We start from the raw sequence: 14,044 nt of genomic DNA on the forward strand, positions 1-14,044 counted from the left end.
AATTTTTTAATTTTCGTCACCGACGCATGCTCAGGTACCGGAATAGAAGAACATTCGAACGGCCTTAAAGTTGATTTCGAATCGGTCTCATAGAAACACTGTTCCGGAGCGTTTTTATGTAACACAGATTTAGAAGCAAGTAGTTGAAGTTGAAGGGTCACGTGGATACTTTTGTGACCAATTGTGCATGAAGAGGTTGTCCCAAGAGTGGTCTCTATCAGCGACATTGGATTTTTCTGTGTACTGCTGGATTTCTGTGTCCGAGCTTATCGCTAAACCCCGGGATGAAATAGTTTTCGAGAAGTAGTACTTCCGAGATAAACCGAGCAAACACTGCTGCCCACGATCGTCCCGATAGTAGTTTAATTTTTCATTCACTTATCAGACAGAATGCCTCCTTCATGTTTCGATAAAAGTCGGTATCGTCTTAGCGGAGAGATGACAATAACTGTTCTTCAACCACGGAATGAAATAGATAGAAAGTTACGCAATCGTTATGTGAACAACGGAAAAACAATATCTCGCCATGGATCTGATTGTTACGAGTACCGATAGATATTGATAGTATAAAAATTATTACTGGTCGTATATAAATGATTTGACGTCAAGATTTTTAACGTACCATCCTTTCCAAGTAAAACTTTTCTATTTTTCACATCGTTTTATTTAAAACGAAGTATCAAGGGTAAATTTCGTAACAGCATTCAGATACCGTTCTGAAACACATTAAAAAAAAGGAAATGAAACAGTTAAATATATAAAGTGTACGTAAACGTAGAACTTTGAATAACGCGGAGTAGAAGTGTAAATATCTTATCACATTTACTTAAATGGTACGATATGGTCTTCTGCAGAAGTAAACACGATAAAATAGAATATTAACGAAGTTGCAAATTGTGTAGATAGGGGCTGAAGACGTAAGTAATGTTAGGTTCAAGCATATACGTATTCCAAACAGGGACAAGTAAAAAGATATAACAATTCCTTAACCTTCAGTATCTTATACTTTATAATTTATTTCACGGTCCTTAATGAACGGCTCCCAAACAAAATGGCGGTAGCGAACATGTTACAAAGTGTGTTTAATTTAGTGTCATCAGAATATAGTTCGAATTGTTCAACGTTATTAGAAGAAAAAGTAACGAAGCTAGCTGATCTTTGGTTTCAAGATGAAAATGTTCCTTTACTCGGTTAACACTTATTTCGGAAATTTTTTTCAACAATCGACAACCGCATCGCCGCGCCGCGCTATTGGCGCAAGAATTCCCGTTGTTGCGCGAGAAAAGCGATAAAAAGCTCTGTGGTCTCTGATAGGGAGCCAGCTCGAAGGAGTGTCTTCTCTCTCTCTCTCTCTCTCTTTTTTTTTTTTTTTTTTTTATTCCTTTGGTACCCGTATTATCGTGCTGAACTCCCTTGAAACGCAGTTGCCCGTCAGGCGAGACACGATTTCGTCGCCGAAAGAGGAAGAAGTCGAGGGTTTCCTTGCCGTTCGCCGCGCGCGTCTGCGTTTTCATTGGATGACGCGAATGTGCCTTTATTTCTTTTTTTTTTTTTTTCTGTAACTTGCATGTGTCATTGCTATCCTTATTGTTGTGTCAGTAACAATGGCCAATCTCTGTCTCCGCTTACCTCGTTTTCTCGACGATTTACGACTCCGTCTCTCTGACCTGCCACACACGCAACGTGTTTCTGTGGTGATGGTTCACGCGCGCACGCGTTGGCTGGCTGGCGTGAGCATATAACGAAGACAAATCGCGGTCGCGTCGAAGAGTTTTGCGCGGAGGAAAGTTTAAAATACAACGAGCAAGAAATATGCTCGAATGATAACGATGTTGCTAAAAAATATTAATTTACAGTTTGGACTCCCTTTTCGATTGCATCGCCAATTTACAGGCCACCCTGTACACGGTGGTCTGAAAAACGTTGCGACTATTGCTTCGAGTTCTTTTTTAGGCACGATTCTTAGTCTTCAACCCTAGATCACTGAACTATCGTCGAAATTACGACCTGGAATTCGTGATTCTCGTTGTCGCGAGTCCAGGTTGTGCTGAATAATTACTGTTCGAATGTTTCCATTGTTTTCAAGTGTTTACGAATGATTAGTAAATAATGTAAGTCACCGGATAAGTTAGCGATTTACGGTTAAATAATATAACCGTTCCCGTGAATTATTCAGTTTTACACCGAAACCTTGATGGTGTACAATTGAAAATCTTGAAATAATCGAGTTGAAGCTGGCCTGCGGTCAGTGAGAATTCAACGTCCGCTCTGAGAAAACGCGTTTCCACCCCACCGAGAACGAAATCAACTTACCCACTGGACACTCGTGTTACTCGTTACGCGTTTTTCTGTCTTATCCTTTTTTTATCCAATCTTAGAAATAAACGTGTGGTAGCCATGGGTCGCTTCGAGTGGAAATCAAGTTAATTCGCCCGCGAACGTTTTAGAGCGTTAGCCTGCTCCTAATTACGGTGTTCTTATGAAATAGACCACCCCCCCCCCTTTCCCCCAGCGAGTTTTAAGGTTCACCAAATAGGATCTTTCGCGATGGACAGTTCATTGGGCGGCAGGTTTAGAGGGTCTGTAAACGACCCAATTAACCGAAGACGTATGCTACACGAGCATAAAGTGAAAGTACGAAAACGATGGAAAAATCGTTCCGCGCCAGAACAAGACTACTTTCACTATTTCATCTTTAGGAACGACGGGGAACCGGGTGTTCTAACCGACCGAGAACAGTCGTCTACCATTTCGATACAGTTCAAAATACTCTAGACTATATCCATATTATTAATCGTTTCGATAATGCCTCTCGTTTATCGAAAAGTAATATATAAAATGTAAAAATATATATCGAAATTTTCATTAATGAAATTAAATATTAACTTTATACATTTACGTCGCCACATAAAACTTGATTTCACGACTTTGAACGATGCGCGTGTGCTTCTCCTGAAAATGGCGGCTTCTGGTTAATCAGCCAGATTGTCCCTGGACCCTCGTTGGTCCAGGTATGTGGGGGAGGGGGGGGCATCTTTGATTTTCGTAAGATGTGTGACACCAGTTAGATACCACCAGTTTTCGCAATCGGACCGTGTAAGGGTTAATGTATTTGGACACTCGAGAGCTGTATCCTTCAATGGCGCTTCCTTCTGGTATGGCTCGTGGGTGACCCGTTGACCATGGAAAATTTTCGTAAAGCGCGCGGCATCAGCTTCGTCCACGGCGAGAGAGTTTCACTCCCCCCCCCCCCCCCCCCCCCCCCATAACCTCGAATTCAGAGACGAGAGAGAACACACACCAGTGTCTGCCACGTGTGCGGACGCGCGTAGTCGCCAGTTATAATACCAAGAACGCACGTGGTGAGTAATAGGAGAGCGGGTGAAACGATGAGTTCTCGAGTTCTCGGAAGGAAGGCCTTGTAAATGAAATCCTCCACGCCCTGTGGACGATTACTTTTGCCATCTTCACGGCGTTTAGATTCCATTTTCGGTTTTACCGCGTTACGAGTTCCTTCTGTTTCGAATCTTACTTCCTTTGAATTCGGGACACAATCGGAGATGTGACACCACCTTTGAGTTCTAATTTTCTTCGTCCCTTATTTCAAACTGAATTGTTTTACCTACTTTCGGCATACGTTATTCATGGAGTTCGAACTGTCTTCAGATCTGTCTTTTTTAAGATCTACCTTTGGGGATACCCACGTATATTAACTTCTGTCTACTTCAAATGCTACTTTGTTAGATTCTACCTCCTCAAGAGTACATAATGTTTTCCTTGTATTCTACCTCCTTCGTCGACCCGCTATATCCCCATCAAGTTCTACCATTCTTCGACTACTCCATCCATCGATTTTCACCTCTTTTGGCATCTGTACCCTTGGAATACTACCGTCCTCTAATTCTTATCTTTCTACCGTCTCTAAACGCCTACTCCGTTTATCTTCTACTACATTCGTCTTTCCGGTTCCCTATTCTATTTTCCCATTTTCTATCCTCGTCTAATTCACAAAATATGTAGGTTATTGAAAAGTGATCTTTCGAACGGCTACAGAAAGTTTAGTTTTTCCACAAGAGACCCTTTTCTCTCTCTTTCTCTACCAAACAAGAAAAAAGTCCCGAAACGGGAACTGTTTTAGGACAGACGTATAACGTATGGTCACTCGAAGCAGCAGTATATTATCCCACGCATGGAAAACAGAGCGCATACATAAACAATGATCGTCATTTACATGGTTTTCCCGTTCCTGGCGATAAATTCCTCGAGGTCTAGAGAATTTCCGCCCGGTTCCCCCGAGATATCGGTTCTTTGCCAGTTAAAACGGCACTCGTGGGGCTGTGCTGTGTCTCGTTTGTTGGATAATTACGATTGCACACAGGCGATAAATATACTCGAAATTTTTGAAAACCAAGTGCGCGTCCTTATCGTTCGGGGATTATACATTCGGCGATAGACCGTCTGTGACTCATTTTGGCCACAGAGTGTTTAACGGTTCCGATACGCGATTTCCTCGAATCAATCGTTCAAATCTAAATCTCTCTAAACGATTATTATGGATCAGAGATCATCGGAACAGAAGAACCCCAACAACAACACATCGCGTCAACATTACTAAATCATCGTTTCCTACGAAAGACGACCGAAAATAATCGCGGAGTGCGAAATGTCTGTGTGGGCTGAGAACGAAATTAGAAACGGTTACTGAACTTTTGCACGCCATTCGCTGCTCTTCCCCCGCTTGTTTTTTAATTTTTTCGTCGACCTTTCTCCCCTCTTCCCGGTAAATTATTCCTTCATATCTCTGTTCTTCGTCGATCCGTATATTCGATCGGTCTGTTCTTGTATCTGCAGGTGCTAATCTGGCTCGGTGAAACCGAACTCTCGGGTACACCGATATTCGATTGATATCCATATAAATATATCTGGTTTTATTTTAATAAAATGTTTCAATACTCAATAATTTTTGTGCGAATAAACTTTATTGATATCTCTAAAAATAACGCAGTTAGTAAGATGATAAAAAAATACGTCCGTCCAATCCATCCTATATGGAGCCACGTCGAACAAGTGGAACGGACGATCGACGCAGGGTGCGATCGCTGGTGATTGGCTCACATTTGTTGCATAATTCCTGGAAAATTTGGACCTATACGGCCCCGAACACTGTTTCGTGCCGTCACATGCACGCTCTCGGCGGCGGGGGGGATTATACAGTGCCGCGGAAGTTACTTGTCCGACACGCGAAGAAAGTTGGAGGAAAAAAGGAAAAAAAAAACAGCGGGGGAGGTTCACGGCGGCGTGACTCACAGACTCACAGACGGTATTTAATCGTGCGTCTGATTCGACGAAACTGATATATAGAATTTGGGGCCACTGGCTGCCCGCGCGCTCGCTCGTGCGCTATCACCCTTTCGAAACGGGGAGAGGACGTAACAGAGAGCAAGCAACGGCGTTTGTAACGCCCCGCTAATAATAGCTGTCGACGTGGGAAATTCTCTGGCCTTAAATCAAGCCCACACACCGCCGCGCGACAGATTGCAGTTCATGCCGGCCACACGGTCCTTCCGTCGTAGTGAGCTGATAATACGGTGTTTTACAAGATTGCCCCCTCCCTCCAACTTGCATCTGCCCTCCTTGGACGTTTCGTTTTTTACTTTTACCGATCCCCATCCAATTCGTGGTGGCAGAGAACACGCATACTCGATGTTCTGGAAGTGGTTGGCATTAGAGCTGTTGTTAGTATTCGAATAATTTGAATATTCGAATGGCCGTAGAATTCGAATTTGATCTTTCACCAGGTCTGAAAGGGTTAAACATTCAAAAGGAAATACAGCTTCTTCGATTACTTATCTACCGATCTTAGCTTTTTCTTAACTCTCAGTGTCGAGCGGGTGAATTTTTCTCGTTTCAGGTTCCATTCGAACGGGGGTATTCCCGAGTCTGTCTCGATCTTCCTCGATATTTAGTCAGACATCCCGCGGCGGTGGCCCCCGGGGGGGATTTCCTTGAATCGGAACGCGGAGCGAGTCGTCGCTCGATGATTTCATTAAATGACGCAACGGTACATATCGAAGCCGGTCATTCCTGCGAACGGGGATACTGCGGTCGGTTCGGTTCCGTTATCCGAGTCGTGCGCGAGCGCGCGTTCGGTCGATTCCATCGTCGTGTGTCAGTTTCTCCACGTGTCCCTCCTTCTTTCACGTTTCATCCTGGTGTACGTGCGCGTGTGTACATATTTATTTGTGTGTGTACGACTCGTGATATCTCAGGTGTGTGTCGTCCTCTTTGTTCAGGGTTCTTCAGCGGGTGTAAAGCTGCGTCTCTACTGATATGTTCATAAACAGTTCACGTAAAAGTATACGAATTGTTCTTCCTGGGCAATCTCTTGTTCGCGTGTACTGTTTCTGACGCGTGTTCGTAAACTCTGTATATCAGTAATGGCTAATCCTTGTCAAGATAGGAGCCATGTATCGCCTGGTTCCATGAACTGCTTGCCGGGGTGAATACGCACCTTGATTGGCCGACCTCTGTCTGTAGCGATGGGTAAGCAAACCATTCTCGGCGATGTGTTTAAACAACGGATGCAAGAGTAGCCAGTCTTGAACCGTTCAGGTCCGAGTCCAATCACGGCGGGTGGGATTCGAACTGAAGGTCATTTCTAAACAGTCCGATGACGTGTGTATCGAACTCGAAACTGTCACTCGGTCGGTTGCTGGTGCTGTAGAGTTGCCAAACGGTGTTCCAAACTTCAAGCCGTTCGAGCCACGAACGTTGACCAATTAGCATATTTATGTAAAGTAAAGAAAAAAAATGAAATAGCAATTTCTATGATTCTTTACTTTGGACATCACTAACCCGAAAGCAAAGAAATTTCACAAGAGAGTTTTGAGAAGAGGATACGTAACAAAAAAGCATATGTAGTAGGTATTTCAAATCGATACAAACGTTTAATTTCAACATTTTCGATTTTTCTTTTTTTAAATTGCAGCTAATTTAGCTAAAACGAAAATGTATTGCGAAATCGAGATCCTCGATCTTAAATCTTTGATAACAAGAAACAAATTTTTTTCTTTCTCACAGTAATGAATATGTCCACTTCTGGTTTCGAACAAACATGTTTCGAATCGGTCTATTCACGAACCCACCACTATCTGCCTCTCCCGTTCTCCCTCCTCGCGAGTCGCCCGTGATCGCGAAACCGGGCCGGGATATATATCGTTCGGGGCCGATTGGCGACACGATTAAACAGTGTCGATTGTGCACACGTCGATGACGGGACCACCACGGATAGATCGTTGTCCTCGATGGGGCGGAATCAAGGCAAGGGCGAGGGTGAAACTCTCTTTTTCGAGATTTTCCCTGACGGAACACAACAAACACACACATATTGGCTTGCGAGATAGAGACTCTCTGATATAATTCTGGTCCGTAAACACTTACGCGAGCATCTGACGTAATTCTGCTATTTTTCCATTTTTCGTCTTCGTCTTCATCTTTACGCACCGGGTGTACCGATCTCTCTCTTCTCTCTCTCTCTCTCTCTCTCTCTCTCTCTCTCTCTCTCTCTCTCTCTCTGTGCGCGCGCGTGTGTGTGTGCGTGTGTGTGATTATATACAAGCGACTCTGAACGTTTAATTCCGCTTGGATATGTTCTACGGATCTGTTCACCTGCGAGAAACAATGTTCGGGGTTAATTTCAACCGACAAGGTAGACTTTCGTTCGTTACGCGGTTCTGGGAACAAAACTTCCGTGCGGAAATTGGCTTTTCTTTTCCTCTTTCGAACGAAATTCCACCGAGCATTAATTTGTCGGTGGCCGTCTGATGTACCCTGAGTTCATTTTTATTTAACAGACGTTACACGCCGGAGCTCGTATTGTTTTACAGAAAAGAAATTGTACCAAGGAACTTATAACTTTTTGTAATACTTCATAGAGGCAAACCTTCATTCTTGTTTAAAATGTTTCAATAAGATGCACTAAAAATGTTTGAACATACTTTTTTAGTATTATATCAATTATAAAGTATTATTTTTTTAATTTACCATTGTTGATCCTCAAGAAGCGACGTCGCCTAAATTGGAAGTTTAGCATCGGTCTTCAGGGATCAACATAGCGTTTAACGTGTTAACCGGTGAATTATTTTCTTTTGCCTCCCCCCCCCGTTCTTTGCAACGACAGATGACGTTGCTCCATTTTATCTTCTTTCTGCTTACGCATGCGCACTGGGGATCTCGAGTTCCCTCGGTTGGAGTTGCAGCTTCCTGTCGCATGTATTCGGGTGTCTGATTCGAAATGTAGCTGAAACCGTAAGCTTTTTCACCTGGCTGCCGATATCTTAGAACGATATTCACGATTACACGAATCAACAAGTCCATCAACAACGACGTTGCGATATCTTTCAGATCTAGAAAGAGTAAGTCTGAATGAGTGATTAGGAATCTTAAAAGAAGTCTGATTAAATTTGGAGGATAGCTTCCTCTTAGGACGTAGACATATCCATTAAGTCGATCGTGTTTCATCGTTCGCGAAGCGGGGTTCGAACTTTCCTTGTGAAAGTCTCTCGTTCCTGACACAGGAACGAAGAATATCATTCTGTCCTCGAACAGAAAGAAACGAAAGAATCGCAAGATGACCCCTCGGTCGATATCATCTTCCTCGAAGAGGGGAGGGGTAACGACGACTTTCGTTTAAAAGTTCTTTCGATCCTCTCGAAACCTTTTATCCTTTCTGTCGATGCATAAGGAAACTCACGGGAAAAACAGAATTGTATGCGCATACGCGGCGTACGTGTGTGTATCGTCGCGAACGTCGACGCGAAGAAAAGAAAGCGACTGCTTTCCGTGACGCCATTCGGCGAAAGTTGCTGCTGCATGCGCGCACGCTGTGGACAGTAAAGAAGCGCGCCAACAACTCGCTTTTAGTCTCGGTTCCTCTTGGGCTCGAACGAGATCGGCCTCGACCGTTGGTTAATCCGCCTTTTTTATGTCACGCTTAACGAGACCAAAGAGAAAAAACAACACTAAACATTCCAACTTTTGCGCCTTTAAACATCTCGTGCATCGTGAACCACTTTTACGAGACTTTTTATTTATTCATCGCCGTTTCTTTCACCGAGACCTGGGCACTTTCCAAATGATATTATTCGAAATATTATTTTAAATAACATGTTATTTTATTTCATAATTATTTCTATAAATAATATAATATTTTTATTTTCAAAGAACAGTATTTAAAATAAAGTCCCGAAATAAATTAGTTGAAATAATTATTTCTCATTGTCTTTATAATATCGTAAAATCTTTTATTATATCGTAATAGAACAATCAGTTACCCTCCTATCAATCATGAACATTGGTCCCACACTTTTGGCCGATAGTTACGTCTGACCGCGACGGGTTATTCTACTTGAAAGGCGCCAGTTCTTCGACTGTGTTTCGCGAGATGATTTTATTCGTTTCATTCATTAAATCGAATACTTTTTTTCGTCATTCATGACTTTTGTGCTTAATTCGGCATATAGAACACATCCTGCGTGAAATAATCCCCCATATTTTTTTATCGACAACCTGTAGCATATAAACGAAATAATAGAATAGCGAGTTGTGAAGCAGCTTTCACGTGTTTTTTTTAATTTGATTATCGAGAGTTGCTCGAACTATCGATACTCGAAGCGCAAAGGCCGGATTGTTGGGTATTAGACACAAGGGCCAAGTGTACGTGTTCTCTCGCGATGTCGCGAGGGTAAACGAGAAAACAAGCTTCCTCCGCCTCCCCTTGTTCTCCTTCCGATGCGAAGAAAGCAAAACGGGGTTTACTCGCGCGAGGACGCACGAAGAGCTGCTATGGCGTGGGGATTATGAATGTTGTACACAGACAAAACTTTTCATATACGTTATTTTATACGTCCGTATGTGGCAGGCTTTCACTTTCATGGTTTTCCGACATCTAATTAACCGCGCCCCAGTACTCGCGCGCCCGCGCACCGATTTCCATTCCGACGATCCGGTCGCGATTTGTATATATTGCTTATAACTTTGAAAATGTTAGTCTTCCAAACCATGTTTATCAAGACTTTTTTTTCATTTGGCGAGTACCTACTATCTACCTTAGAAGTTATGAACCCTTTTTTCTTGCTTCACCCTGCATATGTGCATATATACATATTGTGCGTGTACTTTCGGAATTCACTTGCACCGATTTCGAGATAACGCGTTTTCCAGGAATCGTACCAAGTTTTATAGTCGCGCGCGCGCCGCGTGGTGTGGGTAGGGCATCGGTTCAAGGTAAGGTAAGATATACGTCGGTCTCTGGGTCAAGAGCGGCCTCGGATCGATGTGTGGCGACCGCCGAGAGAGGTTTTTGGTGCATCGATGACCCACCCCCTTAAGCAACGACTGCAGTCGCGAGACCTTTGAGGAACACTTCTCCTTAGAGCTACGACGAGTGAACTAGTTTATAATTGTTCCAACGACGACGACGACGCGTGTCCTCATGCATTGAAAATGACCCCAAAGATCATCGAACGTGTGCTGCGAAGCAACCGGTCTAGAGAGAAATTCGAAGTAGATTTTTAACGATAGAGAGAACCAAAATTCTTTCGCTGAGACGATAAGTAAACCGTGCGCGTAGAGTTTACCCCTTTCGCTTGGCAACAAAGTGGGGAGGGGAAGGGGGGTGAGGCCTTAAATTTTCGAGGATAGACTTAACGTGTTGCCGTGTGAACTTCTTTCTTATACAGGATGTCCCAAAATGATAAAACAAGCCGCAGCATGCATATTCCTTGTGCGAATACAAATCGGAAAGTCCTTTACCGTTTTGTAATTCCAAGCTCCATTTCCAAGATATTAGCGGTTGAACGAACTCCGGTCAGCTGAGCGGTCGGCCACACGTACGTGCAGACGCAGTCAACTGGGTTGCACGCTCCTTGACTGCTCTGCGCGTACACGTGGCCGACTGCTCAGCTGATTGGAGTTAGTTCAATCGCTAACATCTCGGAAGCGGAGCTTCAGATTGCAAAACGGTAAAGAACTTTTCGATTTTTCATTACACAAGGAATATGCATGTTGCGCCTTGTCTCGTTATTTTGGGACACCCTGTATAGTCCCATAGAATGTTGCGAATTCTCGCAAACGTGTGGGAAGTCCCAATAGGTCCTTGCCGTCCATCACCGAACCCTCCCTCCCCCCGCGAGCCTAGTTTGATATCCCCAACACAAACATATATCTCAGAGAACACTTAGAGAAAGAGAATAAGCTAGAAAAGGACAGAGATGCATGCGCGTGGTGTGTGTGTGTGTGTGTGTGTGTGGTGTCAGAAAAACCTCCCTAACAAGTATAATAAACGTAGGTCGTCATAGTAAGTCTATTCACTGCCGGACGATATGAACTGACGCATATGTATATTTTTGTATGTGACATAAAGATTGCGGCCTGCGGCCGGAAGAGGAGGTCCTGGATCCTGGGGAGACCGATCGGTACGTTGGCTGTAAGGCAAGCCGCGAGACACCGGCGTCATCGACCAAGCCATCGGGGACGACGGCCAAGAGCAAATCCGCTGCGTCCTCATCATCTTCGTCAACCAGCGTGTCCCCTGTGCCAACGCAATCGTCGTCGTCGTCGTCCGTGACCGGTAGTAGTTCAACATCGTTGAGCTCTGGATCATCAACGAAAGAGGATCGAACCATCCTGAGTCGAAGACAGAGAAAGAACCGGACCAGGGTGCCGCGGGATCAGCAGCGTCGCGAACGAGACGACGAGGATGAGCAGCCTGCCGGCCAGCAGCAGCAACAACAGCAACGTCACCATCATCGTAGACACCACCATCATTGTCGCCAGCAACACTACCAGAACGGCAGCCCGACGAGAAGCCCCGAGTCTAACGGGACCTCCTCGTCCTCCCCAACCAACCGGACCGGTTCACGAAGAAATCAATCTCAAATCATCGATTCGTCCCGCGACGATGGCAAAAACACCGCCGATAATGTCACAGGCGGTGGTGGGATGAATAACGGTGGAGGCGCCAGGAAGTCACGTATGTTCCTCAGCAACCAACGAAAGGAGCTGCATCACTTGAGCGACGCGGCGTTAGCCTCGTTGCTGCGTCGATACACGTTAACCGGTGAGCAACTGGCGCATCTCGGTTATCCGGTCGAGTGCAGTTACTTTCCTGGTTACGCGGTGATTATCAATCATCATCAGCACCCCGTTGGCCATCGTGCACCGCGTGGCTATCATCATCTTGACGCGAACGCGCGCGAGTTCGTGCCCGGTAGCAGCGGTACGGCGCCCAGTAATAGTGGTTCCGCGTGGACGATGATCGAGAGCGAGGCGGACAGCGGTAACTGCAGCGGTAGTTCGTTGGAGAGCTCCGATCTGGAGCAGGAGAGTGCGTCGGATAGCGACAAGAGCTCAGACATCGGTGAGTCGTCGTCATCTTCCTCCATCGACTCATCGTCATCATCATCATCGTCGTCGTCCTCCTCCTCCTCGTCTTCCTCCAGTTACCAAGAGAAATCACGAAGGGACTCTACCCCCGATCCGTACGAGCTAGTGGTCGCTGAAAGACGTTGCGCCAGGTGCCACAAGAGTTTTTACGTTAATCGAGAGGACGGGGAGTACCTGCACGAGGAACGATGCGTTTATCATTGGGGCAAGTTTCGTAGCGGCGTGGTGGACGGCTCGCACGGCGACACGTGGGAGTGTTGTCGGGCCAAAGAGACCTCCAGGGGATGCACTACCGCGAGGATGCACGTGTGGACCGGATTGGCGCCCGGTTACAACGGCCCGTTCGACGGTTACGTGCGCACACGACCCGCGAGACAGGTGCCGAAAGACGGTAACTACGGTGTGTACGCGTTAGACTGCGAGATGTGCTTCACCCGACGTGGTCTCGAACTGGCGAAGGTCACGGTGGTCGGTATGGACGGGAAGATCGTGTACGATACTCTGGTCAGGCCCGACACCGAGGTGATCGATCACAATACCAGATTCAGCGGGATCACCGCGAAGGATCTGTCGCGCGCGCACAAGAGTCTCAGGGACGTGCAGAAGGATCTGACCGGTTTCATGCACGCGGAAACGATATTAATCGGTCACGGTTTAGAGAACGATCTGAGGGCGTTGAGGATACTTCACACGACCGTGATCGACACGTGCGTCGCGTTCCCGCACTTTCTCGGTTATCCCTTCCGCAGTAGCTTAAAGACACTCGCGAGGACGGTGCTCCGCAGGGAGATTCAAGTGACCGAGCACGATTCCGTCGAGGATGCTAGGATCGCGGTCGATCTTATGCTACGACGGTTGCAGCACGATCTTTCGTAGAATCGACGGCGAGATATCGAGAGAATGAGAGAGCGATTGAGAGAGAGAATGAGAGAGAGAGGAGGTACTACTTGGTAACAGTAGCATATACAAGGTGTTCCCACCTAACGTCAGCACCTTTAATATCTCACTTACTCTGGAAGATATAGACCAAGGTAGAAGAGAACAATATTGTCTGGTTGGAAGGGGTAGATATTGTGACATGGAAAAAATTGTTCTCGAGGTTATATTTTTCGGATTTTCTAGGTCATCGATGTTTCTTTACACGGAACTGCATACTTTTTATCATCGCGGCGAAACTATTAAGTTTCGATCAAGATCGAATGTGACTTTGACTACGAAAATGTAAGAATGTACGGAAGTAGATTCAAGTAACGACATAACTACGTAGTCGGGCTAATGGAGAAACGTATCGATTTTGATGGTCGTCAGTTTGAGCATTCGTTAAAGTAAGTTGTCTACAAGTCGAAAGCAAGCGAGATATTTAAGATGCGTTCACGTTAGGTGGGTACACCGTTGTGCAGTGAACGATCTGTCGGAGATCTCTTGTTTTTGTCGTCGCCAGACGAATATATATATTGTTGGAGGCGGCGAGGATCCCTCGTGCCTGTGTGCGTGTGATCGACGCGGATCCACGAGGTGTTTCTTCTCGTTGCACCACGGTCCCATCGTTAGCGCCCCGCCTCCTCCGACCCACCCTCCCCATTTTTGAAACCGACAGAAA

General features: G+C 45.5%; 1 protein-coding gene across 2 annotated transcripts in view; it reads left to right on the forward strand.

The window, feature by feature from the left end:
- Positions 1-13,610, forward strand: part of LOC107193856 (serine-rich adhesin for platelets-like) — a 29,686-nt gene extending 16,076 nt beyond the window's left edge. For both annotated transcript variants that reach the window (XM_015583373.1, XM_015583371.1), the window contains exon 3: positions 11,423-13,610. In XM_015583373.1, coding sequence (XP_015438859.1) covers positions 11,423-13,320 — 1,898 coding nt within the window. In that variant the 3' untranslated portion in view covers positions 13,321-13,610. The remainder of the gene's footprint in view (positions 1-11,422) is intronic.
- Positions 13,611-14,044: the final 434 nt, after the last annotated feature.

This window comes from Dufourea novaeangliae, unplaced genomic scaffold, assembly GCF_001272555.1.
Source record: "Dufourea novaeangliae isolate 0120121106 unplaced genomic scaffold, ASM127255v1 scaffold30, whole genome shotgun sequence".
NCBI lineage: Eukaryota > Metazoa > Arthropoda > Insecta > Hymenoptera > Halictidae > Dufourea > Dufourea novaeangliae.